At 36.4% G+C, this 26,406-nt stretch overlaps 1 protein-coding gene and 1 pseudogene across 1 annotated transcript in view; one reads left to right on the forward strand and one right to left on the reverse strand.

Moving 5' to 3' along the window:
- Window positions 1-26,406, reverse strand: part of CCDC7 (coiled-coil domain containing 7) — a 346,398-nt gene that overhangs the window by 167,294 nt on the left and 152,698 nt on the right. Inside the window, exons 17-18 of the mRNA XM_040645272.1 lie at window positions 21,193-21,475; window positions 20,255-20,327 (exon numbers count right to left, since the gene is read on the reverse strand). Coding sequence (XP_040501206.1) covers window positions 20,255-20,327; window positions 21,193-21,475 — 356 coding nt within the window. The remainder of the gene's footprint in view (window positions 1-20,254; window positions 20,328-21,192; window positions 21,476-26,406) is intronic.
- LOC103656509 lies at window positions 10,645-11,338 on the forward strand (annotated as a pseudogene).

Genomic DNA, 26,406 nt, shown 5'->3' on the forward strand with positions numbered 1-26,406 from the left:
TGAGAATGATATTTGCTGTAGGCTTTTCATAGATAGTTTTTATGAAATTGAGGAATGTACCCTCTATCCCTACACTCTGAAGGGTTTTAATCAGGAAAGGATGCTGTATTTTGTCAAATGCTTTTTCTGCATCTATTGAGAGGATCATATGATTTTTGGCTCTTTTCTTGTTGATAGAGTCTATCACACTGATAGATTTGCTGATGTTGAAGCACCCTTGCATTCCAGGGATGAATCCCACTTGGTCATGATGGATAATCCTTTTAATGTACTGTTGGATCCTATTAGCCAAGATCTTGTTGAGAATTTTGGCGTCCATATTCATTAGGGAAATCGGTCTGTAATTCTCCTTTTTGATGGGTCTTTGACTGGTTTGGGGATCAAGGTAATATTGGCCTCATAGAATGAGTTTGGTAGCTTTCCTTCTGTTTCTACTTTTTGAAATAGCTTTAGGAGAATGGTTATTATTTCTTCTTTGAATGTTTGGTAGAATTCCCTGGGAAAACCATCAGGCCCTGGGGTTTTGTTTTCTGGAAGGTTTTTAATCACTGTTTCAATCTCTTCGTAATGAATTGGTCTGTTTAAAAAATCAATTTCTTCCTGTTTCAGTCTTGGTAGTTTATAGGTTTCCAGGAAGGATTCCATCTCTTCCAGATTGCTTAATTTATTGGCATAAAGCTGTTGATAAAAGTTTCTAATAATCCTTCCAATTTCATTGGTGTTTGTTGTGACCTCTCCCTTTTCATTCATAATTTTATTAATTTGGGTCCTTTCTCTATTCTTTTGGGTAAGTCTTGCCAGTGGTTTGTCAATTTTATTTATTCTTTCAAAGAACCAGCTTCTAGTTCTGTTGATCTGCTCCACTGTGTTCCTGGTTCTAATTCATTGATCTCTGCTCTAATCTTGATCAACTGCTTTTTTGTGCATGGATCAGGCCTGTTCCTCTCTTGCTGTTCCAGGTTCTTGAGGTGAGAATATAAAAACTGCATTTTAGATTTTTCTATTCTTTTGAGTGAGGCTTGGATGGCTATGTATTTTCCCCTTAGGACTGCCTTTGCAGTGTCCCATAGGTTTTGGACCATTGTATTTTCATTCTCGTTGGTCTCCATAAATTGTTTAAATTGATTTTTGATTTCCTGGTTTATCGAATCATTCTTGAGCAGGATGGTTCTCAGTCTCCAAGTGTTTGAGTTTCTTCCAAATTTTTCCTTGTTGTTGAATTCCAATTTCAAAGCGTTGTGGTCTGAGAATATGCAGGGAATAATTTCAGTCTTTTCGTATCAGTTGAGACCTGTTTTGTGACCCAGAACATGATCTATTCTTGAGAATGTTCCATGGGCATTAGAATAGAATGAGTATTCTTTGGTTCTGGGGTGTAGTGTTCTATATATATCTATGAGGTCCGACTCGTCTAGTATTGCATTCAAAGCTATTGTTTCTTTGCAGATTTTCTGCTTAGGTGATCTGTCTACTGCTGATATGGAGTGTTGAGGTCCCCTACTATTAACATATTTTTATCTATATGTCTATTTATTCTGGTTAAGAGTTGGCTTGTGTATCTTGCTGCTCCCCTGTTGGGGGCATATATATTTATAATTGTCATATCAACTTGTTGGATACATCCTTTAAGAATAATATAGTGCCCTTCTGTATCTCTAACTATAGTCTTTAGTTTAAAATCCAATCTGTCTGATATGACAATTGCTACCCCAGCTTTCTTTTGAGGTCCATTGGTGTGAAAGATGGTATTCCATCTTTCACTCTGGATGTATTTTTAGGTTCAAAATGAGTCTCTTGTAGACAGCAAATGGATGGGTCATGTCTTTTTATCCAATCTGCAACCCTGTGGCATTTATGGGAGCATTTAGGCCATTTACACTGAGACTGATTATTGAGAGATATGATTTTAATGATGCCATGTTGCCAGTACAGTCTTTGTTTCTATAGATTGTGACTTTCTGTTCTGTATCACATAATTCTGATACCTTTGCCTTGGTCCGTGAGAGAGTTCTTTGCCCCGGTCACTTTTTTTTTTTTTTTTTTGGAGAATATCCTTCACCCCTGGGGGCAGGGAAGGATTTCTTTTTTCTTTTTTTTCCAAATATTCATTTATTTGACAGAGAGAGGCAGCCAGCGAGAGAGGGAACACAAGCAGGGGGAGTGGGAGAGGAAGAAGCAGGCTCATAGCGGAGGCGCCTGATGTGGGGCTCAATCCCAGAATGCCGGGATCACACCCTGAGCCGAAGGCAGACGCTTAACGACTGCGCCACCCAGGCGCCCCATGCCCTGGTCACTTTCAATACTGTATCCTTGGATCTAATATTTGCGAAATGCACTATGATGTGATGTGGCATAGGTTTGTCATGGTTGAGCTTGGGAGGGGTCCTCTCTGCCTCTTGGACACGAATGCTTGTTTCCTTTGCTAGATTAGGGAAGTTTTCAGCTACAATTTGTTCAAATATCTCTTCTAGACCTCTGTTTTTCTCCACTCCCTCAGGGATGCTGATGATTCTGACATTGGAACGTTTCATTGAGTCAGTAATCTCCCGTAACCTACATTCTTGAGATTGGATTTTTTTTGAGCCAAGTTTCTATTTTAGCTTTCGCTTCTACTAACCCATCCTCCAATTCACCGATACGTTCTTCTGTCTCATTCACCCTGGTGTCAGAGCATCTAGTTTTGACTGCATTTGATTTAGAATTTTTAGTTTCTGCCAGATTTGCTCTCATTTCCACCCTTAGAGATTCTATATTCTCATTAATATTTTTGTTAATACTTTTTTCAAGTCTACACATCATCTTGACCATTGTTACTCTGAACTCCATTTCTGATAATTTGGTTTTATCCATATCCATTAGTTCTGTGGCAGAGGCCACAGACTCATTGTCTTTTCTTTGCTGGGAGGGATTTCTCCTTCTCGTCATTCAGATGAGGAGAGGTTGCAGGGTTGTCCAGAGCCCAAATTATTGACCAGGACCCAGGCCGTGTGCCCTTGTTTTATAGGGACCTTAAGGATGTGGGCTTCTTGATTTTTCAGCCTACCTTCTGGGGGAGGGGCCTGCCGCCCAGATACTCAGGCAACCCTCTTTGGGTAGAGTTTCTGTGTCCCCTGTGAGGGATGGGGATGGGCACACTGTGTGCCGGTATTTCCAGGCTTTTGTTCTCTGGCGGCTTTCCCTGGCAGTTTGCTGTGCCTCTTCTGAAAGTCAGATCAGCAGTAGCCAAATCTCAGCCTCTGTCTCAGAACAGAGGGATTGCAGACCACTCTCCACTGGTGTTCTGGCCACTTTAACTCTGCTTCTGTTGGTGCTGCTCAATCCTGCAGCGTCCTGGGATGTGTGCCCCACAGCCAGCATCCCAGCCCTTACTTCCAGGGCTGGCACATCTCTGTCCTTGTGTTTCTAACACCGCCAGCCACCAGCCACCCCCACGCACTCCGAAGCTCTGTTTCAGTGTGGTTCACGCACTCAGGAGCTCTGGTTTTCAGACCGGTCGCTCACGTTCCCCGGCTCACGGTCTCAGTCTGCTCTCTCGTGGGTGCCGGTCCGAGAGTCCGCCCACTCCCCAGTGCAGGTGGCTACCGCTTCCCTGCGCCCAAACACAGTGGCTCCCTCCCCCTTCCGTTTATCTCCCGATATCTGTGTGTGGCTTCATGGCTCCCCGCTTCGTACCTCAATACTCATCGCTGGAGATGTTCATTTGTAGAGATCCAGATATATCTTCCCGTGTCTCAGGCTGATTCCGTGGATGTTCAGGATGGTCTCGTACCTATCCAGTTCAACTCAGGGGACCAGCTGAAAAAGGGGACCCCTACCCCTCTGCCATCTTAACTCCTCCCAATATGTCATATTTAAAACATAAACCAATTAATAACCAAAGTAAAGAAACATATTGATAATAATACATTAATAGTAGGGGAGTTCAACACCCCATTCACAACGGAAAGATCACCTAAGCAGAAGATCAACAAAGAAACAAGGGCTTCAAAGGACACACTGGACCAGATGGACTTCACAGATGTATACAAAACATTCCATTTTAAAACAATAGAATATTCATTCTTCTGAAGTACATATGGAACTTTCTCCAGAAGACCAAATACTGAGTCACAAAGCAGACCTCAACTGATACTAAAAGGCTGAGATTATTCCCTACATATTTTTAGACCACAGTCCTTTGAAACTGGAACTCAATCACAAGAGGAAATCTGGAAGGAGATCAACGCTTGGAAGTTAAAGAGCATCCTGCTAAAGAATGACTGGGTCAACCAGGAAATTAAAGGACTTAAAAAATTCATGGAAACTATGAGAATGAAAACACATTGGTTCAAAATCTGTGGGATACTGCAAAAGTGGTCTTAGGAGGGAAATACATAGCCAACCAAGCCTGTCTCAAAAAAGTAGAAAAATCCCAAATGCACAAGCTAACCTTACACCTAAAGGAGCTGAAGAAGGAACAGCAAATAAAGCCTAAACAGAGCAGAAGAAGAGAAATAATAAAGATTAGAACAGAAATCAACGAAATAGAAACCAGAAAAACAGTAGAACAGATAGACAAAACTAGTAGTTTGTTCTTTGAAAGAATTAATAAGATCAATAAACCTGTGTCCAGACCTATCGAAATGAGAAGAGAAAGGACCCAAATTAATACAATAATGAAAGAAAGGGGGTAGAAGCAAGATGGCAAAGGAGTAGGGGACCCCATTTCAACCAGTCTCCTGAATTTAGCTGGATATCTGCCAAACCATTCTGAACACCCATGAAATCAGCCTGAGATGTGAGAATATGTATGTGGATCTCTATAAGCAGAAAAATACCACCTGTCACAAGGTAGGGAGGGTGGAATTGTGAGTCTGCAGAGAAGAATCTTCAGAGATATCAGAAGATAAACAGAAGGGGGAGGGAGGATCCATAAGCTGGCTCCTAGAAGGTGATAAAACATCTGAGCCCAAAAGCATCCTATGCCAGAGACCAGGCAAAAACTCACAGACTGGTAGTGTCCAGAATAGTGCTTTAGAGCTGTCCCCAATAGGATCCAAGAGCTGCGGTGCACATGCAAACCCATAGCCATGCACGTTTTTAGAAGTACAAAGGGCAGGGACATGCCAGGCCCCTGAGACTACCTCTAAGAGAGTCAGTATGAGTGCGCACCATGGGAGGTTGTGGTTTTCAGCGGTGCATGCAGAAATGGAGACTGTTTGTTCTGGGGGGAGGGGTTAGTGAAGAGAGCAGACTGCAATTTCTCTGCTCTGGCCAGAGGTTTGGGTGTGACCATTTTTGCTCTGACCCTTGAAAGAGGCATGGAAAGCCACCAGAGAACAAAAGCTCAAAAGACTGGTTTCCACTGAATCCATCCCAACAGGGGGCAGGGCAACTCTGCCCAATCAGGGTTGACTGAGAAACAGTGGGGCAGGCCCCTCCCCCAGAAAACAGGCTGGAAAAACAAGAGGATGACAACCATATGGACCCACAAGAAGTGTAAAATCCCAACACCAGGGGAAAATAGTATATTTAGCTCCAGGCGTTGCCTCACAGCTTTTTTTTTTTTTTTTTCAAATACAACTCTCTTTTTCTTTACATTTTTTCTATTATGCTTCTTCTCTGTTTTTTTTTTCTTTTTACCTTTTTCTCACTTAACTAGATGTTTAATATATCAACTTATGGGGCGCCAGGGTGGCTCAGTCAGTTAAGCGGCTGCCTTTGGCTCAGGTCATGATCCCAGGGTCCTGGGATTGAGCCCTGCATCTGGCTCCCTGCTCAGCAGAAAGCCTGTTTCTCCCGCTCCCTCTGCCTGTCGCTCTGCCTACTTGTGCTCTCTAGCTCTCTGTCAAATAAATAAATAAAATCATTAAAAAATAATAATAATATGTTGACATATTTCATAGTGGCTTTTTAACTTGTAATTTTTCACACACACACACACACACACACACACATATATATTTATATGCATATGCCTCATTTTAGTCCTTTTTTCCCTACTCAGTATTGCCTTTATATATATACAAGTTTTAGTTTGCCTGTAATTTTGGGAAGTAGTGTCTACTAACAAACAGTCCAAAATACACCTAGGAACAACTGAAACACTCTACTTTGTCTACATGAACGCCCCCTACCCCTCACTGCCTTTTTTTGTTTTTAATTTTAAAAAATATTTTTAATTTTATAACTTTTATTCTTGCTTTTCATTTTGGCTTTGTTTTTTTCAGTGGTGGCTTCTGACCACTCTGGATTTTCCTAGGGTACATATTGCTTGGTTCCTGGTTGATATTTTGGACCCTGTACATTCCCTCAACTATCCTGTAACAGAATGACTAGGGGGAGGAACTCCCAACAAAGAAAAGAACCAGAGACAATGTCCTCTGCTACAGATCTAATGGATATGGCTATAAGCAAGATGTCAGAGATAGACTTCAGGGTAGCAATTATGAAGTCAATAGCTAGGCTTGAGAAAAGCATTAGTGACAATATGGAACCTCTAAGGGCAGAAATGAGATCTAATCAGGCCGACCTTAAAAATGCTATGAATGAGATGCAGTCTAAACTGGATACTCTAACAGCCAGGATAAATGAGGTAGAGGAATAAATTAGTGATCTAGAAGATAAACTGATAGGTAGGAAGCTGAGAAGGGTAGGGATAGGCAGCTAGAAGACCATGAGAACAGAGTTAGAGAGATCAATGACACCATGCAAAGTTCCAATATCAGAATGGGATCTCTGAGGGGCTGGAGAGAGAGAGAGGACTAGAAGGTATATTTGAGCAAATCATAGGTGAGAACTTCCCTAATCTAGTGAAGGAAACAAGCGTTCATGTCCAAGAGGCAGAGAGGACCCCTCCCAAGATCAATAAAAATAGACCAACACCCTAGCATATAATAGTGAAACTTATAATCTTAGAGCCAAGGAAGCTATCCTGAAAGCAGCTAGTGGGAAGAGATTTCTTATGTACGGAGGGAGGAACATCAGAATAATGTCAGACCCTCACAGAGTCCTGGCAAGCCAGAGGGGCTGGCAAGATATATTCAGGGTAATAAATGAGAAGAATATGCAGCCAAGAATACTCTATCCAGCAAGGCTGTCATTCAGAATGGACAGAGAGACAAAGAACTTCCAGGACCAGCAGAAACTGAAAGTAAATGTGACCACCAAGCCAATCCCCCCTATTAGGGGGGATTCTATAAAAGAAGAAAGACCCCCAAGAGTAATATAGACCAGAAATTTACAGAGACAATCTATAGAAACAGGGACTTTACAGGCAATATGATGGCACTAATTTCATATCTTTCAATAGTTATTCTCAATGTGAACGGCCTAAATGCTCCCATGGAATGGCACAGGGTTTCATATTGGATAAAAAGACAGGACCCATCCATACACTGTCTACAAGAGACTCATTTTGAACCTAAAGAAAACTCCAGATTAAAAGTGCGGAGATGGAGAACCATTTACCATACTAATGGACCTCAAAAGAAAGCTGGGGTAGCAATTCTCCTATCAGACAAATTAGATTTTAAGCCAAAGAATGTAGTAAGAGAAGTGGAGGGACACTATATCATACTTAAAGGGTCTACCCAACAAGAAGAACTAACAATTGTAAATATCTATGTGCCCAACATGGGAGCAGCAAACAACATAAACCAGCTAGCTATTAATCAAAATAATCATATTGATAATAATACATGAATAATAGGAGGCCTCAACACTCCTCTCAAAATGATGGACAGATCATTTAAGCAGGAGATCAACAGTGAAACAAGAGCTTTGAATGACACAATGGACCAGATGGACTTCGTAAATATATACAGAACATCCCACCCGAAAACAACAGAATACTCAATTCTTTTTGAGTGCACATGGAACTTTCCCCAGAATAGACCACATACTGGGTCACAAATCAGGTCTCAACCAATACCAAAGATTTAAATTATTCCCTGCATATTATCAGACCACAATGCTTTGAAACTGGAACTCAATCACAAGAAAAAAATTGGAAGGAATTCAAACACTTAGAAGTTAGAGAGCATCTTGCTAAAGGATGATTGGGTCAACCAGGAAATTAAAGAAAAACTTAAACAATTCACGGAAACTAATGAGAATGAAAACACATCAGTCCAAAACTATGGGATACCACAAAGGCGGTTCTAAGGGGGAAATACATAGCCATCTAAGCTTCTCTCAAAACATTAAAAGAAATACCAGATACACAAGCTAACCTTACACCTAAAGGAGCTGGAGAAAGGACAGCAAATAAAACGTAAACCATATAAGAGAAAAGAAATAAGATAGAGCAGAGATCAATGAAATAGAAACCAGAGGAACAGCAGAACAGATCAACAAAACTAGAAGCTGGTTCTTTAAAGCAATTAATAAGATCAATAAACCTCTGGCCAGACTTATCCAAAAGAAAAGGGAAAGGACCCAAATTAATAAAATCATGAAAGAAAGGGAAGAGATCACAATTAACACCAAACAATTATTAGAAATTATTACCAACACCTATACACCAACAAATTAAGCAATGTGGAAGAAATGGATGCCTTCCTGGAAACTTATAAACTACCAAGATTGAAACAGGATGAAATAGACAATCTGAATAGACCAATAACCACTAAAGAAATTGAATTGGGAATCAAAACCCAACCAAACAACAAGAGTCCAGGGCCAGATGGCTTCCCAGGGGAATTCTACCAAACATTTAAAAAGAAATAGTACCTATTCTACTGAAGCTGTTTCAAAATATAGAAACAGAAGGAAAACTTCCAAAGTTTTATGAGGCCAGCATTAAACCAGACAAAAGACCCCATCAAAAAGGAGAATTATGGGCCAATATCACTGATGAACATGGATAACAAAATACTCAACAAGATCCCAGCCAGTAGGATCGAACAGTACATTCAAAGGATTATTCACCATGACCAGGTGGGATTTATTCCTGGGATGCAAGGATGGTTCAACATTCACATATCAACTAACATGATACATAATATTAATAAAAGAATGGACAAGAACCATATGATCCTCTCAACAGTCTCAGAAAAAGCCTTTGACAAAATACAACATCCTCTACTGATTAAAACTCTTCAGAGTGTAGGGATGGAGAGAACATACCTCAATATCATAAAAAGCCATCTATGAAAAAACCACAGCAAATATCATTTTCAGTGGGGAAAAGCTGAGAGCTTTTCCTTTATGGTCAGGAACACGACAGGGAATCCCACTCTCACCCCTTCTATTCAACATAGTACTAGAAGTCCTAGCCTCAGCAATCAGACAACAAAAAGAAATAAAAGGCATTCAAACTGGCAAAGAATAAGTCAAACTCTCACTCTTTGCAGATGACATGATACTTTATGTGGAAAACCCAAAAGACTCCATCCCAAAATTACTAGAACTCATACAGCAATTTAGCAATGTGGCAGAATACAAAATCAATGCACAGAAATCACTTGCATTTCTATACACTAACAATGTAACTGTAGAAAAAGAAATTAAGGAGTAGATTCCGTTTACAATAGCACCAAAAACCATAAGATACCTAGAAATAAATCTAACCAAAGAGGTAAAGGATCTATACTCTAGAAACTACAGAACACTTATGAAAGAAATTGAGGAAGACAAAAAGAAATGGGAAAACATTCTGTGCTCATGGATTGGAAGAAAAAACATTGTTAAAATGTCTATGCTGCTCAGAGCAATCTACACTTTCAATATCACCACTATTAAAATACCACTGGCATTTTTCAAAGAGCTGGAACAAACAATCCTAAAATGTGTATAGAACCAGAAAAGACCACAAATAGCCAGAGGAATGTTGTAAAAGAATACCAAAGCTTCAAATTCATAGGAACAGAAGACTTGTGTTCCCCCAGCTCTATGGGACACTACCAAAGAGAATCAGTTCTCTCTTACAGTATACATATAGTGAAGAAGGAGTTCCATGATGATGAGAAGGAAAAGATCACATGAGTGGCAAAAAGGATTCTTAGAGGGCATAAAATGGATTCAATTCCCACTGATGCATTGTAAACTCCATCTGAAAGCCCACACATGAGCTGCTGGAAACCAGTGGGACTTAAAGCCTGGAATTTTAAAAATCAGCAGGCTGGGTTCTAAGAGAGCTTGGAGGGCAACCGGAAGCTGAGTCTCCACCTTTAAATATCCAGCTTAGCAAACAGCCCATGGACATACAGCTTGGTAGCAGCAGTTTGAAAAGTGCCAAGGGCTTATGGGAGGGAGAGTTAGTTACTAATCTCAGAGTTTGCTGAGGGACTTCTCCCAGAACAAAGGAGCTGGCAAGTGCCATTTGCCCCATCCCCCACCCCCAGCATAAACACATTGCCACCTATGGGAACCAGCACTGCAGGCATTCACTACTTAACTTTCTTACACCAAGCTCCACCCCCTCCAGCCAGGCTATTATTCAGAATAGAAGAAGAGATAGAGTTTCTCAGACAAACAAAAACTAAAGGAGTTCATGACCACTAAACCAGCCCTAAAAGAAATATTAACAAGGACTTTTTGAGTGGAAAGGAAGGACCATAAGTAAGAGTATGAAAAGTAGAAAACAAAATCTGTTAAAATAAGCTTTCTGTAAAAAAAAAATCAGCCAAAGAATTAACAAAATAAAATAATGTAAAATATGACTCCATATATCTAAAACATGGGTGGGAGAGGAGTAAAGAATGGGTTCAAACTTATGTGACCATCAACATAATATAGACTGCTACATACAGAAGATGTCCTAACCACACATCAAAAACCACTAATAGTTCTGTTTATGGCCGCTGAGGAATGTAGATTCAGTGTTGTAACCCAGTGGGAAAATGCGGCCTTTGATTAAATAAGAGACCCGCATAATGTTTGAAATGATAGTGAAATACATTTGAGAGAATCTTCAGCTCCTGGTCAACAGGTCCAATGGTACCTACTGTTTCGGGCTGCACAACAACTAGGTGTACTATATGAATGAGAAGATCCTGAAGTTGGCCGCCAACATCTCTGGGGACAAGCTAGTGTCATAGGGTACCTCACTAAGACTCACAAGATCCAGTTGCACATCACAGTTCTGGATTACCTTGCATCCTATGCCAAGTATAAAGTGTGGATAAAGCCTGGAGCAGAGCAGTCCTTCCTGTATGGGAACCATGTGTTGAAATATAGGCTGGGCTGAACCATTGAAAATATTTGTTGGCACCAAGGAGAGGTGGTACGCTCCATGGCAGACATACCTTTGAATTTTGGGGTGGCAGCAAAGTCTGCACAAGACTGTAGGAAAGTAGACTCCATGGTGATTCTGGTATTTCACCAAGCAGACATTGGAGAATATGTGAGACACTGATTTAAGACGAAATCATTGTAAAGACTTATGCTATGTGGAAGGACCTTGCTTTGTTTCCTGTGTCTGTGTAGGCTCTAGCATAATGTTGAATTCTTTCAACAATGTAACTGCTTCAAGGACTTCTTAGTTTAATATTATTTATGGATGAATGTAGGCTGGACTCATGCAGAAATGGCTCAAAAAATGGCGTTTCAGACCTTTGCGTTTGTGACTAAATAGAATACTGTGTTTTATATTGAATCAGAGAGCTTTTGGTTTTGAGTAACAGCTTCTAAATTGTTGGAACTCAGGACAAGAATAGCTTGTTGTTGATGTACTATACCTTGGCTAATTGAATTAAAATAAAAATAAATAAAAAAAAATTTAAAAAGAATAGCTTATTGTTATCCGTGACAACACTCTTTTCCAAATCATAATAAGAACACAATGAATTTTCTTCATTATTTATTAATATGATGAAAATTACATATTGCCATATCAGAATGTTAGGCCATGGATGGGATTTTACAAATGAAATTTGGATAAAATAATAGCAACAGGGACACCTAGGTGGCTCAGTCAGTTAAGGTTCTGACACTTGATTTCAGTTCAGGTCATGATCTCAGGATCCTGAGATCGAGCCCTGCAGAGGGCTCTGCACTCAGCCCGGAGTCTGCTTAAGGTCTCACTCTCCTTCTCCCCCTGCTCATGCTAAATAAATAGATGATAGATAGATAGATATAGATAGATAAATAAAATCTTTAAAAATAATAATAACAGCAATTTGTTCTGCTAATTTTCTATACAGTAGATGTTGTGTGGAAGAAAAACTTGGAGTCAAACCAAGTTCTAACACCTACCAGCTATATGGCCTTAGAGGAGTCATTAAACTTTAATAAGCTTAATTTTCTTCTTCTGTTTCAAAAAACAGCTTTAACCATCTACCTAAGAATGGTTTTTAGAATTAGAAATCATGTTTATAAAATATTTAGCACCGTGCCTGGCAAATGATAGGTGTTAAATAAATGGTAAGAATTATTTTTATATTGCATATACTAGGTATTTCTATTACTAAGAGTAGGATCTTATGAGTATAGTTTAATTATGTATCTTGGCTCTTGAAATTTATTTAGATGGTATGATCCCAGGCTAATTTTATTTTGTCACCTTGATTTCTTAAATCATGTCCCTTATGAACCTTTACTTACCTGACTGAACTAGACAGAAGGCACTAATCAGAGACCCTGAAATAAGTGCCTCCACCCTTCCCCATGACTGCCAAAATTATTTTTGGAATTATAAAAAATGTTTTTTAAAAATGAAAAAAATTCCACTGTTTTTAAAAGCTTCCTGTATTGTTAAAAAATGTCTTTAATTAATATACTGCTTATTTTAAATTCAAAAAAGAACACTAATAGATATGCAAAGAATAAAGAGAAAAGAACCCAAGTATATCACTAAAGTAAACCAGCAAACCATGAGAGAGCAAGAGAAGAAAGGATCAGAGAAAAACTACATAAATAACCACAAAATAAGTAACAAAATAGCAATAAATACAAATACAATGACTTCGAATGTAAATGGACCAAACACAGTAACCAAAAGACACAGAGTGACAGAATGGGTTAAACACACACACACACACACACACACACATACACACACACACACAGAGACCTTATGCTGCCTACAAGAGACTCATTTTAGACCTAAAGATACTTGCAGATTGAAAGTGAGGGGATGGAAAATAATCTATCATGCAAATGGATGTGAAAAAGAATGCTGGAGTTACAATATTTATATCAGACAAAATAGACTTTAAAACAAAAACTGTAACAAAAGACAAAGACACTACATAATTATAAAAGGAACAATCCAACAAGAAGATCTAACAATTGTAAAAATTTATGCCCTCAACATAGGAACACCCAAATACATAAAACAATTAATAACAAACATAAAGGAACTACTACTAATATTATAATAATAGTAGGGGATTTTAAGCCCCCACTTACATCAATGGACAGATCATCTAAATAGAAAAATCAAAAAGGATCCAATGGCTTTGAATGACACACTGGACCAAGTGGACTTAACAGATAGCAGCATTATCTACAATAGCCAAACTATGGAAACAGCCCAAGTGTCCATCAACTGATAAATGGATAAAGAAAATGTAATATGTGTGTACACACACACACACACACACACACCATGGAATATTATTCAGCTATAAAAAAGAATGAAATCTTGCCATTTGCAATGACATTGTTGGATCTAGAGAGTATTATGCTAAGCAAAATAAGTCAATAAGAGAAAGAAAGACAAATACCATATGATTTCATTCACATATGTAATTTAAGAAACAAAACAAACAAGCAAAGGGGAAAACACAGCCAGAGGAAAACCAAGAAAAAGACTCTTACCTATAGAGAACAAACTGATGGTTACCAGAAGGGAGGTGGGCAGGTGGATAGGTGACAGGGATTAAGGAGGGCACTTGTGATGAACACTGGATGATGTATGAATCACTATATTGAACATCTGAAATTAATATTATACTGTATGTTAACTAACTGGAATTTTAAAACTTTTAGAATCATAAGGAAAATACATATATGGTACTATATTGCATTTGTCAAAAAAGTCTGCATATAAGTAGACCCATGAAGTTCAAACCCATGTTGTTCAAGGGTCAACTCTTTAAGAAATTGGGAAGATAGCAAATAAATGATCTAATTTTGCACCTCAAAGAACTAGAACAAATTAATCCCAAACATAGCTGAAGTGAGGAAATAATAAAGGTAAGAATGAAAACAGATGAAATACAGACCAGAAAAACAATAGAAGAAATCAACAAACAGTAGTTTTTTCCAAAAGATAAACAAAATTGACAAACCTTTAGCAAGATTAAGAAAAAAAGAATAATAAATAAAATCAGAAATGAAAGAGGAGTAATTCAACTGACAGTACAGAAATCCATAGGATCATAAAAGAATACTATGAAGAATTATAAGCCAACCAATTAGATAACTAGAAGAAATAAATAAGTTCCTAGAATTATACAGCCTACCAAGACTGAAGCAGGAAGAGACAGAAAATTTGAGAGACCAATAAAAAGGATACTAAAATAGTAATCAAAAACCTCCCAACACAGAAAACCCCACAACCAGATGGTTTAAGTGGTGAATTATATAAAACATTTAAAAAAAAACAAATGCCAATCATCCCCAAACTCTTTCAAGAATTAGAGGAGGCAGAAACACTTCCAAACTCATTGTAGGAGTCTAGTATTACCTGATTCCAAATGCCAGATACGGACAGTACAAGAAAACTACAGACTAATTCTCCAGAAGAATACAGATGTAAAACTGACAACAAAATATTATCAAACCAAATTCAAGAACTCATTAAAACGATCATGCACTATGACCAAGTGCAATTTATCCCTGAGATACAGGGATAGTTCATCATTCATAAATCAATAATTGTGATATATCACAGTTCATTTAATAGAATGAAAAATAAAAATCATAAGATCACTTTAATAGATGCGGAAAAAGCATTTGGCAAAATACAACATTCTTTCATGATAAAAACTCTCAAAGCTTAGGCATAGAAGCTTAGGTATAGAAGGCACATAAGTCAACATATGACAAACCCACAGTTAACATTATACTCAATGAAGAAAAATGTAAAGCTTTTCCTCTAAGATCAGGAACAATACAAGTATACCCATATTCAACACAATACTAGAAGTCCTAGCTAGGGCAATCAAGCATGAAAAAGAAATAAAAGGCATCCAAATAGGAAAGTAAGAATTAAAATTTTCATTATTTGCAGATGATAAGATTTTGTACAGTTGACCCTTGAACAACATGGCTTGAACTGCATGGGTCAACTTATATGCAGATTTTTTTTATAAATGCGGTGATATAAATGTATTTTCTCTTCCTTATGATTTTCTTCACATTTTCTTTTCTCTAGCTTGCTTTATTGTAAGAATACAGTATATATATCATATAAAATATGTATTAATTGGCTGTTCATGTTATTTGTAAGGCTTCTGGTCAACAGTAAGCCATTAACAGTTAAGTTTTGAGGGAGTCAAAAGTTATACACAGATTTTTTACTGCACAGGGGTTTGGTGTCCCACCCCTTCATTGTTCAAGGGTCAATTATATATTGAAAATCCCCAAAACTAAAAACCGTGGAATATGATCAATGAATTTAGTAAAGCTGCAGGATGTAAAATCAATACACAGAAGTCAGTTACAGTTCTGTATGCTAATAGTGAAACATCTGAAAGAGAAATAAAGTAAACTATCCTATTTACAATGCATTGAAAATCATAAAACACCTAGAAGAAAATTTAACCAAGGAAGTAAAAAATATGTGCAATTAAAACTACAAGAAGTTGTTGAAAGAAATTGAAGAAGATACAAACAAATGGAAGGGAAATCCATGTTTATGAATCAGAGGAGTCAATATTGTTTAAATATCCATGCTATCCAGAACTATCTATAGATTCAATGCAAACTTTACCAAAATTCCAATGTAATTTTTCATAGAAATAGATACAACAATCCTACAATTTGTATGGAACTACAAAAGAACTCCAATAGTGAAACAATCATGAGAAAGAAGAGGCATCACACTTCCTGATTCAAATTATACTACAAAGCTATAGTAAATAAAATAGTACAGTCTGGCATAAAAAATATATATAGGCCAATGGAATAGAAAATGCAGAATTAAACCTCTGCCTATATGGTCCTCTAATATTTGACAAGGGAGACAAGAACATCCAATGGGGAAATGATTGTCTCTTCAACAAATGGTGCTAGGAAAACCAGATAACCACAGGCAAACAAAATGAAATTATATCCCTAACTTCAACATCTCACAAAAATTAACTCAAAATGGATCAAAGATTTAAACATAAGATCTGATACTATAAAACTCCTAAAAGAAAACATAGGGAAAAAAGGAACTCCTCAACACTGGCCTACCAATGATTTTTTTGGATTTGACATCAAAAGGACAAGCAACAAAAGAAAAAATCAGTAAGTGGAACTACATCCAACTTAAAAACTTCTACACTGCAAAAGAAACAATTAACATGAGTGACATCACCAAGATGGCAACATAGGTCATTCTTGACCTTGCTCTCCCTCATAAGAAGGACAAATAATTATTCATAGACACCAGTGAGAAAATCCTAAAACATGGGGATGAAGCTAAAGCATTACAGAGACCAAGACAGACGACATTAGAAGAATAAGAGAAGTGGTTACACACTGACCACAGTGCCCCTCCCTCAGGCCAGGGCAACACCACACTGAAAGGTCTCTTCTAAGTCTATCATTCCTTCACTGGGGAAAAAAAAAAGAACCCAGGGTGGACATCGAGCTCAGACTGAATTACACTCCCAGTTTTCCTGGTTCTCCAGCTTGCAGACAGTGAATAATGGGACTCCTTGGCCTTCGTAACTGCATGTGCCAATTATTACAATAAATCTCCTTTTATATATCTATATATAGATATCGATATCCTATTTGTTCTGTTTTTCTGGAGAACACTAATACAGGTGGCTTTATTAATATCAAACGAGATAGACTTTAAAACAGTTTAAAAACTGTTGCAAGAGACAAAGAATCACATTATATGTTGACAAAAGGGTCATTCGTCAAGAATATATAACACATATGAACATATGCACACACAAAAAAGAACCCCAAAATATATGAAGCAAACAAGCATATTAAAGATCCATAAATAAATATAGGACTTGAACAACACTATACACCAACTGGACATGACAAATGACATTTATGAAACCCACAGCTAACATTCTACTCAATGGTGAAAGAATGAATGATTCCTCCATAAGAACAGAAAACAGACATTGTCTGTTTTTACCAGTACTATTCAACAATGTAGTAGAAGTTTGAGCAAGAGCAGTTAGAAAATAAAAAGAAATAAAAGGTATCCAAATTGGAAAAGGAGTAAAACTATTTTTATTCACAGATGACATGATCATATATTTAGAAAATTCCAAAGATTTCACACAGAAATATTAAAGTTAAATTTAGCAAAGATTCAGGATTCAAGATCAGCATGCAAAATCAGTTGTATTTCTAAACACCAGCAATAAGTAATTTGAAAATGAAATTTTAAAAAATTCTATCACTATATATCAGAAAGAATAAAATACTTAGGAATTCATATTACCCAAGAATTATACACTGAAAACTATCAAATATTGCTATAATAAACTAAATAAGACCTAAATAAGGTGGAAAGGCATTCTGGGTTCATGAATTGGGGGACTTAATACTATTAAGATGACAATACTTCCCAAGGTGATCTACAGATTGAGTGCATTCTCTAGGAAATCCCAAAGGCCTATTTGAAAAAATGAAAAGATTTGATCCTAAAATTCATATTTAGTTGCAGGAGGACAAAAATAGCCAAAGTGGTGTTGAAAAAGACAAAAATTAAGAACTCACATTTCCCCATTTCCAAACTTACTACAAAGCTAAAGCAAATCAAAACAATATGATATTGACATATGGGTAGACATATACACCAGTGGAATACAATTGAGAGCCCAGAAATAAACCTATACATGGGGTTGACTGGTTTTTTACTAGGGTGCCAACACAATTCAGCAGAAAAAGAAAAGCCTCTTCAACAAACAATGCTGGAACAACTCAATATCCACAGGCAAAAAAAAAAAATTAAGTTGTATGGATCACTACTTCATACCATACAAAAATAAACTCAAAATGTATTAATGACCTAAATATAAGAGCTAAAACCATAAATCTTTTAGAAGAAAGCATAAGGGTAAATCTCTTATCTTAGATTTGGCCATTGATTCTCAGATATTGACACTAAAAGCATAATAACAAAATAAGAAACAGATAAATTGAGCTTCATAAAATTATTTTTATGCATCAAAGGACATTTTCAAGAAAGTAAAAAGATAACCTACAGAATGAGAGGGAATATTTGTAAACCATACATCTGACAAAAGGTTTAATATCCAGAATATATAAAGAACCTCTACAACTCACAACAAAAAGACTAACAAACCAATTAAAAACTGGGTGAAGGAGTTGAATAGACATTTTTTTCCAAAGAAGATATACAAATGACCAATAAGCACATTAAAAAAATGCTTCACATCTTCAATAATTGGGAAATGCAAATCAAAATCGCAATAAGATATATTTCATACCTACTAGAACCATTATAATTAAAAGAGCAAAGAAAACAAGTGTTGGCAAGAATGTTTATCCTTCTATATTTCTGGTGGAAATATAAAATGGTGCACACACTGTGGAAAACAGTTGGGCAGTTACTCAAAAAGCTAAAATTAGAATTATCATATTATCCAGCAATTACACTCCTACCCAAAATAATTGAAAACAGATTTAAACAGCTACCCATACACCATGTTCATTGCAGCATTATTGACAATAGCCAAAAGACAGAAACAACCCAAATGTGAATCAGCAGGTAAATGGATAAACAAAATGTGATAGATAGATAGATGATAGATAGATAGATGATAGATAGATATAGATAGATGATTGATAGACAGATAGATAGATGATAGATAGATGATAGATAGATATAGATAGATGATAGATAGATAGATAGATAGATAGATAGATAGATAGATGATAGATATGCAATGGAATCTTATTCAACCATCAAACAATGAAGTTCTGACACATCATGGATGAAACTTAAAAACATTATGCTAAGTGAAATAGGTCAGATACAAAAGGACAAATGTTGTATGATTTCACTCATATGAAATAGGCACATTCATAGAGATAAAAAGTAAATTAGAGGTTACCAGGGGCTGGATAGGGGCAGGAATGGGAGTTATTGCTTAATGAATTTTTTTTCAGGGTAATGAAAAGTTGTGGATATAGAGGGAGTGATGGTTGCACAACATTGTGAATGTCATTAATGCCACTGAATTGTACACTTAAAAGATAATTAAAATGGCAAATTTCATATTATACAAATTTTACCACAATAAAAAATTTTAGTGGATTGATTAAATTCTGGCTAACTGCTGGTTAAAATTTGTAATAAACTTTGAATAAAAGAAAACAGCCTGATCATAATAAGGAATATTTATCTCAGATAACCTGGTAACATAGGTGAAACAGTAGAGGAACTCTCAACTCAAAGCACAATAGAAGAGTAATTCTCCTGCACTTTACATCACAATCATTTAATTTTATTTAGAAAGTTCAAGCCAATGTTGGAAGATATGGGTTGATTATAAAAGTTACATGTGTTGGAAAGGAAGAACAAATTTATCATTTAGTATACACATACACACATACATACATATTTTTTTAAGAGAGAGAGGGAACACCCTCAAGTTGGCAGGGGGAGCAAAGGGAGAATCTTAATCAGGCTCCACCCCCAGCACAGAGCGCCATGGAGGGTTCAATCTCAGGACCCTGAGATCATGACCTGAGCTGAAATCAAGAGTCAGTCGCTTAACCAACTGAGCCACCCAGGCACCCTGTTTTAAAACATATTATATAAAACACCTAAATAATCTATTATTTATACCACAAATCACCTTTCTCCTGCTGTACCCTGAGGAATTTTTGGCGTGATATGTTCAGAATTCATAATGTCAAATACTGTTATTTGGTTAAGGCAAAGCAATCACTTCCCTTTTACACAGATCTTAGTTGAAATAAACTCTGGGTAATGTAATGTTAACTCATCAAATTAATTTTTGCATACTGGTCAATATATTTCCATATTATGTGATGACTGTCTAAGGAGTTATTTCCAGATTTAATAATGTTCTCTCTTCATTTATTTATGATTATACCATGGGAACACATAATCATTCACATTTTTATCTTACAAAATAGAAAATCTTTTTACCTTGAAATTCTCTTGCTTCTTGGTAAGTTTGTTTTTCAGTCTTAGTTCGTAATTTCTCTTCTACAACAGCAGCCTTAATGACAAAAGTTATAATAATAATTTCAAATTATATATCTTGGAACTCTACCTTCTCTCAGAGCAAGAATTTTTACTCATATCTACAATGCCAATGCATAAATGTTTTACTTTTATATCCTGAATGCATCAAATAAAAACACAAGAACAATGAAGGGATCTGAAACATTTGGGAACACTTATGTGGAGGGAACCCAAACTATATTGTGATTCTCCTTCTAAATAATTCCAAATAAATCATGTTAATAAGGATTATGATTCTACTTTAGATTTATATTTCAGTCTGATTCAATCTCTAGACTAACTCAAATGGCTCATGAAATTATTTTTAAGGTCACTTTAATAAATTCTATTATAAAAGTATATTGTACATATATGTCAAATATATACAGCCTTTTTATCATTTCTTTTTCCCCAGCATTTTTGCTTTAAGAGTTTCCTAATCAAATACTGCCTTAACAAAAGCAATTCTGATAATTTTCTAGCCCTTGTTTAAGGTACATAAAATCATTTCAAAAAAACTATGTTTTCACAATTACCTTACTATATAAAAATATTTTTTCTAGATGAACCCAAAATGAAAATTTCCCTGTCTCAGCTAGGAATTGTGTATATTTTATCATTAAAACTCTAAGCCACAACTTCTTTGTCAATACAGCTTAGAATTTTTTATGTTAATATTACTGATTCTCAAATATTACTTTAAAGATCCTAAATATAAAACAGATTGTATTAAATGGCAAACTTTTTATTCCTTTCAAATAAGAAAATATTAATGAGTTTTAATTAACATTTGCTTAAAATATTAAAGGAGTCTAGCAATTCAAAGTAAACAGCTTTCAAATTATTATACTGTATCTTACCTTTGAGATGTCACTACCCATTGGCTTTCTTTTATGTGAAATGAATGATGCTGTTGCTGTTTCACTCCCTTGAAGTGATGTTTTGACAGACAGTAAATCTTCAATTTCTTCGTTTGATAATAGTCTTGTTAATGATTTATCATGGGTCTTTAATGGAAGTATATGGGGTAGGTCTTTATCAGCTGAACCTTCATTTGAACTCCTTAAAAAAGCTGATCCATCTTGAGACGTTAGGATCTGTGAAAGATCTGAAATAGCAGAGCTAGCTCTTTTCTTCTCTGAGCTTTAGAATTACAAAACATCTGGTATTAGATTATGTGAAGAAAAATTTTTATTTGTAACTGAAGAATCATTTTCATAATCTATAAGAATATTAAATAAGCAATCAATTATTCATTAATTAGTGGTAATTCAAATATGAAGTTGCTGCTAGATAAGTTGAAGATAATATATCTTTTGGGATTTAAAATAGATGTACAGAATTAAGTGACATTTAAAATACTTAACATAAGAGCTATTCAAGATCATAACAGGCACAGAACAAAAAGTATTTGGTCAAAGTAGAGCACAAGATGTTTTAGAGGATGCCCTTTAGTCACATTTGTCCCAGTTATTTTTCCACAATTTCTTTCAGAATGAAAATAAAAATGAAAATTTCTCTATAGCAGTTTTAATATTACAAGATCACTGTCTTCCACAAGAGTCAATTTTCAAGCTCTGAGTTAGTTTTCTTCAAGGTAATAAGTATTTATTCTTCACCAGTTGGCAGGATCAGCTTATTAGGGTTCCAGAACTAGGATAACTATATGTCATGGTTTGTCTGCACGGTCTCAGTGTATGTTAGTCCCAACATTCCAATTTAGATGATAATTTAAATGGTCCAACTACCTATGTTTTATAGAATTTAACATAGCTTTTCTAGCTCTATCAAATGCAACAGAGTTTTATGGTTCTTTGTTTTATACAGCTATTACTCCAGTTAGTATAATTTACCTAAGGTTTATTGCAGCACCTAAAATAATTTGAATTTTGGTCACACAGATGCAAAATTTTACAATGTAGCTATTGTCACCCATCCTAATCTGTCACTTTAGGATGAATTTCAAACACCAGGTTTTAGATTATAAAAAGAGGGGTATGGAGGACAATTCTGAGAACAAAAGTGTAAGATAATTGATGGCTAAAAAGACATAATTTATGACAAACAGACTTTTGTAGTAGTGTTATAAAATGGATTCCAATATTAAAGTAAAGAGAATAGGTGGCTGCCTGTCCTAAATTAAGGATGATATCTCAACCTCAAACATGATTTTTTGGTTTTATTAGGTTTTTGAATTTAAAATGACTAGTTATAAAATAGTCTAACACTCTTCTGGAAAATATTTTTGAAGACAGATCCTAGAGTACTGTAGTCATTTTTCAGCCATTGAAGCATAACAATTGTCCAAGTACATAATATAATTGATGCTTTTTTACAAACATACCTGCAGCTATACACAAATCACCACTCCTGCCACTAATATTACCACATAGCTATATATAGAAAGTAAAATACTTTCAAAGATTTTGAAATGTTTATTAGGGGATATCATTAATCACTTGATTCTACACAGGCAAGTGATCCTATTATAACAAGAGAGAAAATGTGTGGCAATATCAAGAACAAGGCCTTAAATACAATACAAAGCATATAATACAAAGTTTATTTATAACCATATTCCCACACTCAAGCTTTCCCCACTTATATTGGCTCCCACAACCACAAAGGACTGTCATTGCATAACACCATAATACTTCTGCTGCGGGGGAACAAGAATCAAAAATACTAGAAAAGTATGCAAGCAATACTGTTCAAGCTCACATCAGCCAAACAAGTAACTCTAGAAGTGGAAACAGGCATACTTTCAAGGCCTGATATTTGTTTGAATGATAAAAGAAAAGAAGAGGAAAAGGAAGAGGCAGAGGGGAGGAGGAAGAAAAGGAGAAAAAAGGAGGAAGAGGATAGAAAGTCTATGAAAGTCAGTCTATAGTCACACAGAAAATAATGATGATTTGGCCAATCCCCATTCTTTGGTAAATTATCAAAAACAACCTAAATATATTTTATAAATCTTGCTAAATTTGCATCATTTGTTATCCACTTTTGATTAAAGATTTTTTCTAGTCATCACTGTGTTAAAACACAGAGTATAATAGTATACTTATGAGCATGTATTTCAACAGCTTTGATAATAAGGATGTTGGTAGCATTCTACATGACAGTCTTTAATATCACTGATGTGATATAAAGATATAATAATATTGATATATAAAGAATAAATCTCCTCTTGTTTGCAAAAGCATTTCTTAATACTGAAGATCTGAACATTGCATCCTTTTCTCACCAGCAAATAGATGTATAAAGGTATAATCTGTTATGCATATCATCAGGCACACATTTTTAACACATTGTCATCCAGGCAAAATGGAAGATTTCCATAGAACTACTGCCCAACCTGTTCTGAGTTGATTTGTCTGTCTGTCTCTGTTTCCATTTTCTAAGCTGTCAACACAATCCCCAAGACATTTCCCTCCTCCCTTAGGAAAAAAAATTTCTTGTAAATATTGATATATACACTGAACCTTAAATTATCAATGGAAATACAGAGGAGAATGGATTTGATATTCTTATCTGCAATAATAAAAGATGAGGAATGTATTTCTATATGCAAGAAAAACAAAAGATCTAGGATTCAAAGTGTGTAGTACAACCTTAAATGATTCTAAAAATTAACTTCATAAGAAAATTTCAATATAATGAATGTAAAAATAACTTTCAAAATTTATCATATTTGATAGTTTTAAAAATTATAATTATCATTGGTCAAATTCTTCATAGTGGTTAGTTTTAGGCTCCTCAACTAAAAAGGAACTCAAAAAAATTGAAAATATTCAGTAAAAATACAAATGATTAAAAACCTGGAAAAATGAAATGTCAAAATACTTAGAATTATTTCATCTAGAGAAAACAAGGCTGGTTGACTACTTAGAAGTAGTTTGTAAACATCTAAATATATCTTACACTGAAAATATTGACTGGCTACAAATACTAGCTACTGCTATTACTGAAATAATTAAAAATAGAAATTAAACTATAAAATAAGGAAAGTATATGAAACAAAAAAGGAAAACTATTCTAACACCAGAAAAACAAATTATCAGTTAATGAGGATGATAAGCATATTTTCTCTTGCATGGCCCTGGTGGATATTTCCCTTTCCCCAACCAATAGCTTGGCAGAGATTCTCAAAATCTTTCATTGATACCTGCAATATTGGACTGTGAACTCCCTCCACACACCCTTTTATTGACATGTCTACTTCCTCTTCATCAGGGAGTTTCACAGTTAGAGAATCATCTATTTTTTCTCTGCATTCCTCCCAACTTCTCTAAAAATACTATATACTAGTATGTGAATAGGACCCTTCCCATAGAGCACTTTAGATTATCCATCAAGTTGTCACTAGCCCAAACATTCCTTGTGCAAAATGAGAGCTTGGAATATTACACATATTCTGCTTCTACTCTGTAAGTTTTTTCAATAAATACTATTGTAGTATAACAACCTACATCATATAGTCAGTTGTATATGACTTATCTGGATATTATAGATTTGGAAAACAGAACCAGTTTCATTGGACCCTGACGGAGGTGGAAAATTAACCCACTGGAAGACAAACCCACTAGAAGACAAACTATTGAGTTGGAATGGCCAATATCTCAGTGGCCATGTTATATATATCCACAAAAGCCCCAGAGACACAAATTACTTGGCCAAACTAGAATGACTAGAGCCCATGTAGCCACAGAGATATGGGATACCACAACCTCTAAGTATGTAGGATAGCCACATAGTCCAAAGACCACTAAAGCCCTGAAATGGGAAAATTTCTTAGAAATTCTGGAGCAGGGAGGAGCCCAAGACGGCAGAGGAGTAGGAGACCTAAATTTCATCTGGTCCCAGGAATTCAACTAGATAGATACCAAATCATTCTGAACACCTACCAAGTCAACTGGAGAAGAAAAGAATAGCAGCAACTCTATGAACAGAAAAGCAACCACTTTCTGGAAGGTAGGAGGTGCAGAGAAGTGAATCTGAGGCGACATATGGGAAGACAGACCACAGGGGGAGGGAGCCTCAGTCAGCCAGCTACTGGCAAGACATAGAGCTGCAGAGCACAAAATTGGAACTTTTAGAAGTCTGCTCTGGTGAGGGACGTCACTCTGGTAGCTAAGTTGGGGGGGGGGTGGAACCCTCGCTGGGACAGTGTGGTCTCAGGATTCTCAGAGTCACAGGAAGACCAGGGGTACCTGAGTGCAGCAGAACTCCCAGGTATCAGAGTGGGGAGTCTGGCTGCAGTGAGCCCAGGAGTGGGCTCTCAGCTCAGAGTTGCCATAAACTATGATCCACAGCACAGCTGGGTCACTGCTCTTCAAGCAGAGGCCCAACAAGTGGCATAACTGGGGAGACTCCCCTTCTTCTCCTGGGAGGAGTAGCATGGGAGCGTGCCAAAGGAATCTGCTGGGTTTGGAGTCTCCAAACAGGGCCGTGTGCCAGAGATAGAAATGCTTGGTCACAGGCCAGGTGAGCACAGAGTGCGGCTGGAGATCAGGGAGACAGGAGTGATTGACTGCTTTTCTCTGAGGGTGCACTGAAGAGTGGGGTCCCAAGCTCTCCACTCCTGGTTCCTCTGGGATGGGAGACTGGGAGGCTGCCATTTTCATTCTCATTCTCTAAAGCTGGGCAGAAAGCCTTCAGTGAACAAAACCAAAAAAGAGCAAACTGGAGCGGATTACTTAGCCTGGCCCCAGGCAAGGGCAGTGCAATTCCACCCAGGGCAAAGACATTTGAGAATCAATGCAACAGACCCCTCTCCCAGAAGATCAGCAAGAACGCCCAGCCAAGACCAAGTTAACCTACCAATGAGAACTGCAAAACTCCAGTGCTAGGGGAATACAGCACATAGAATGCATGGCTTTCCCCCCATGATTCTTTAGCCTTTCAACTTTAATTTTTTTAATTTTATTTTTTTTCTTTTTTTACTTTTTCTTTTTTTTTTTGAATAGTTCTTTCCTTTTTCAACCAACCTCTTACCTTATCAATTCCTTTTTTAAAAATCTTTTTAAATTTTCATTGTTATATTCTATCCCTTCATTGTGTTTAACCTTATTTTG

Source organism: Ursus maritimus, unplaced genomic scaffold (genome assembly GCF_017311325.1).
Source record: "Ursus maritimus isolate PB19 unplaced genomic scaffold, ASM1731132v1 scaffold_31, whole genome shotgun sequence".
Classification (NCBI taxonomy): domain Eukaryota; kingdom Metazoa; phylum Chordata; class Mammalia; order Carnivora; family Ursidae; genus Ursus; species Ursus maritimus.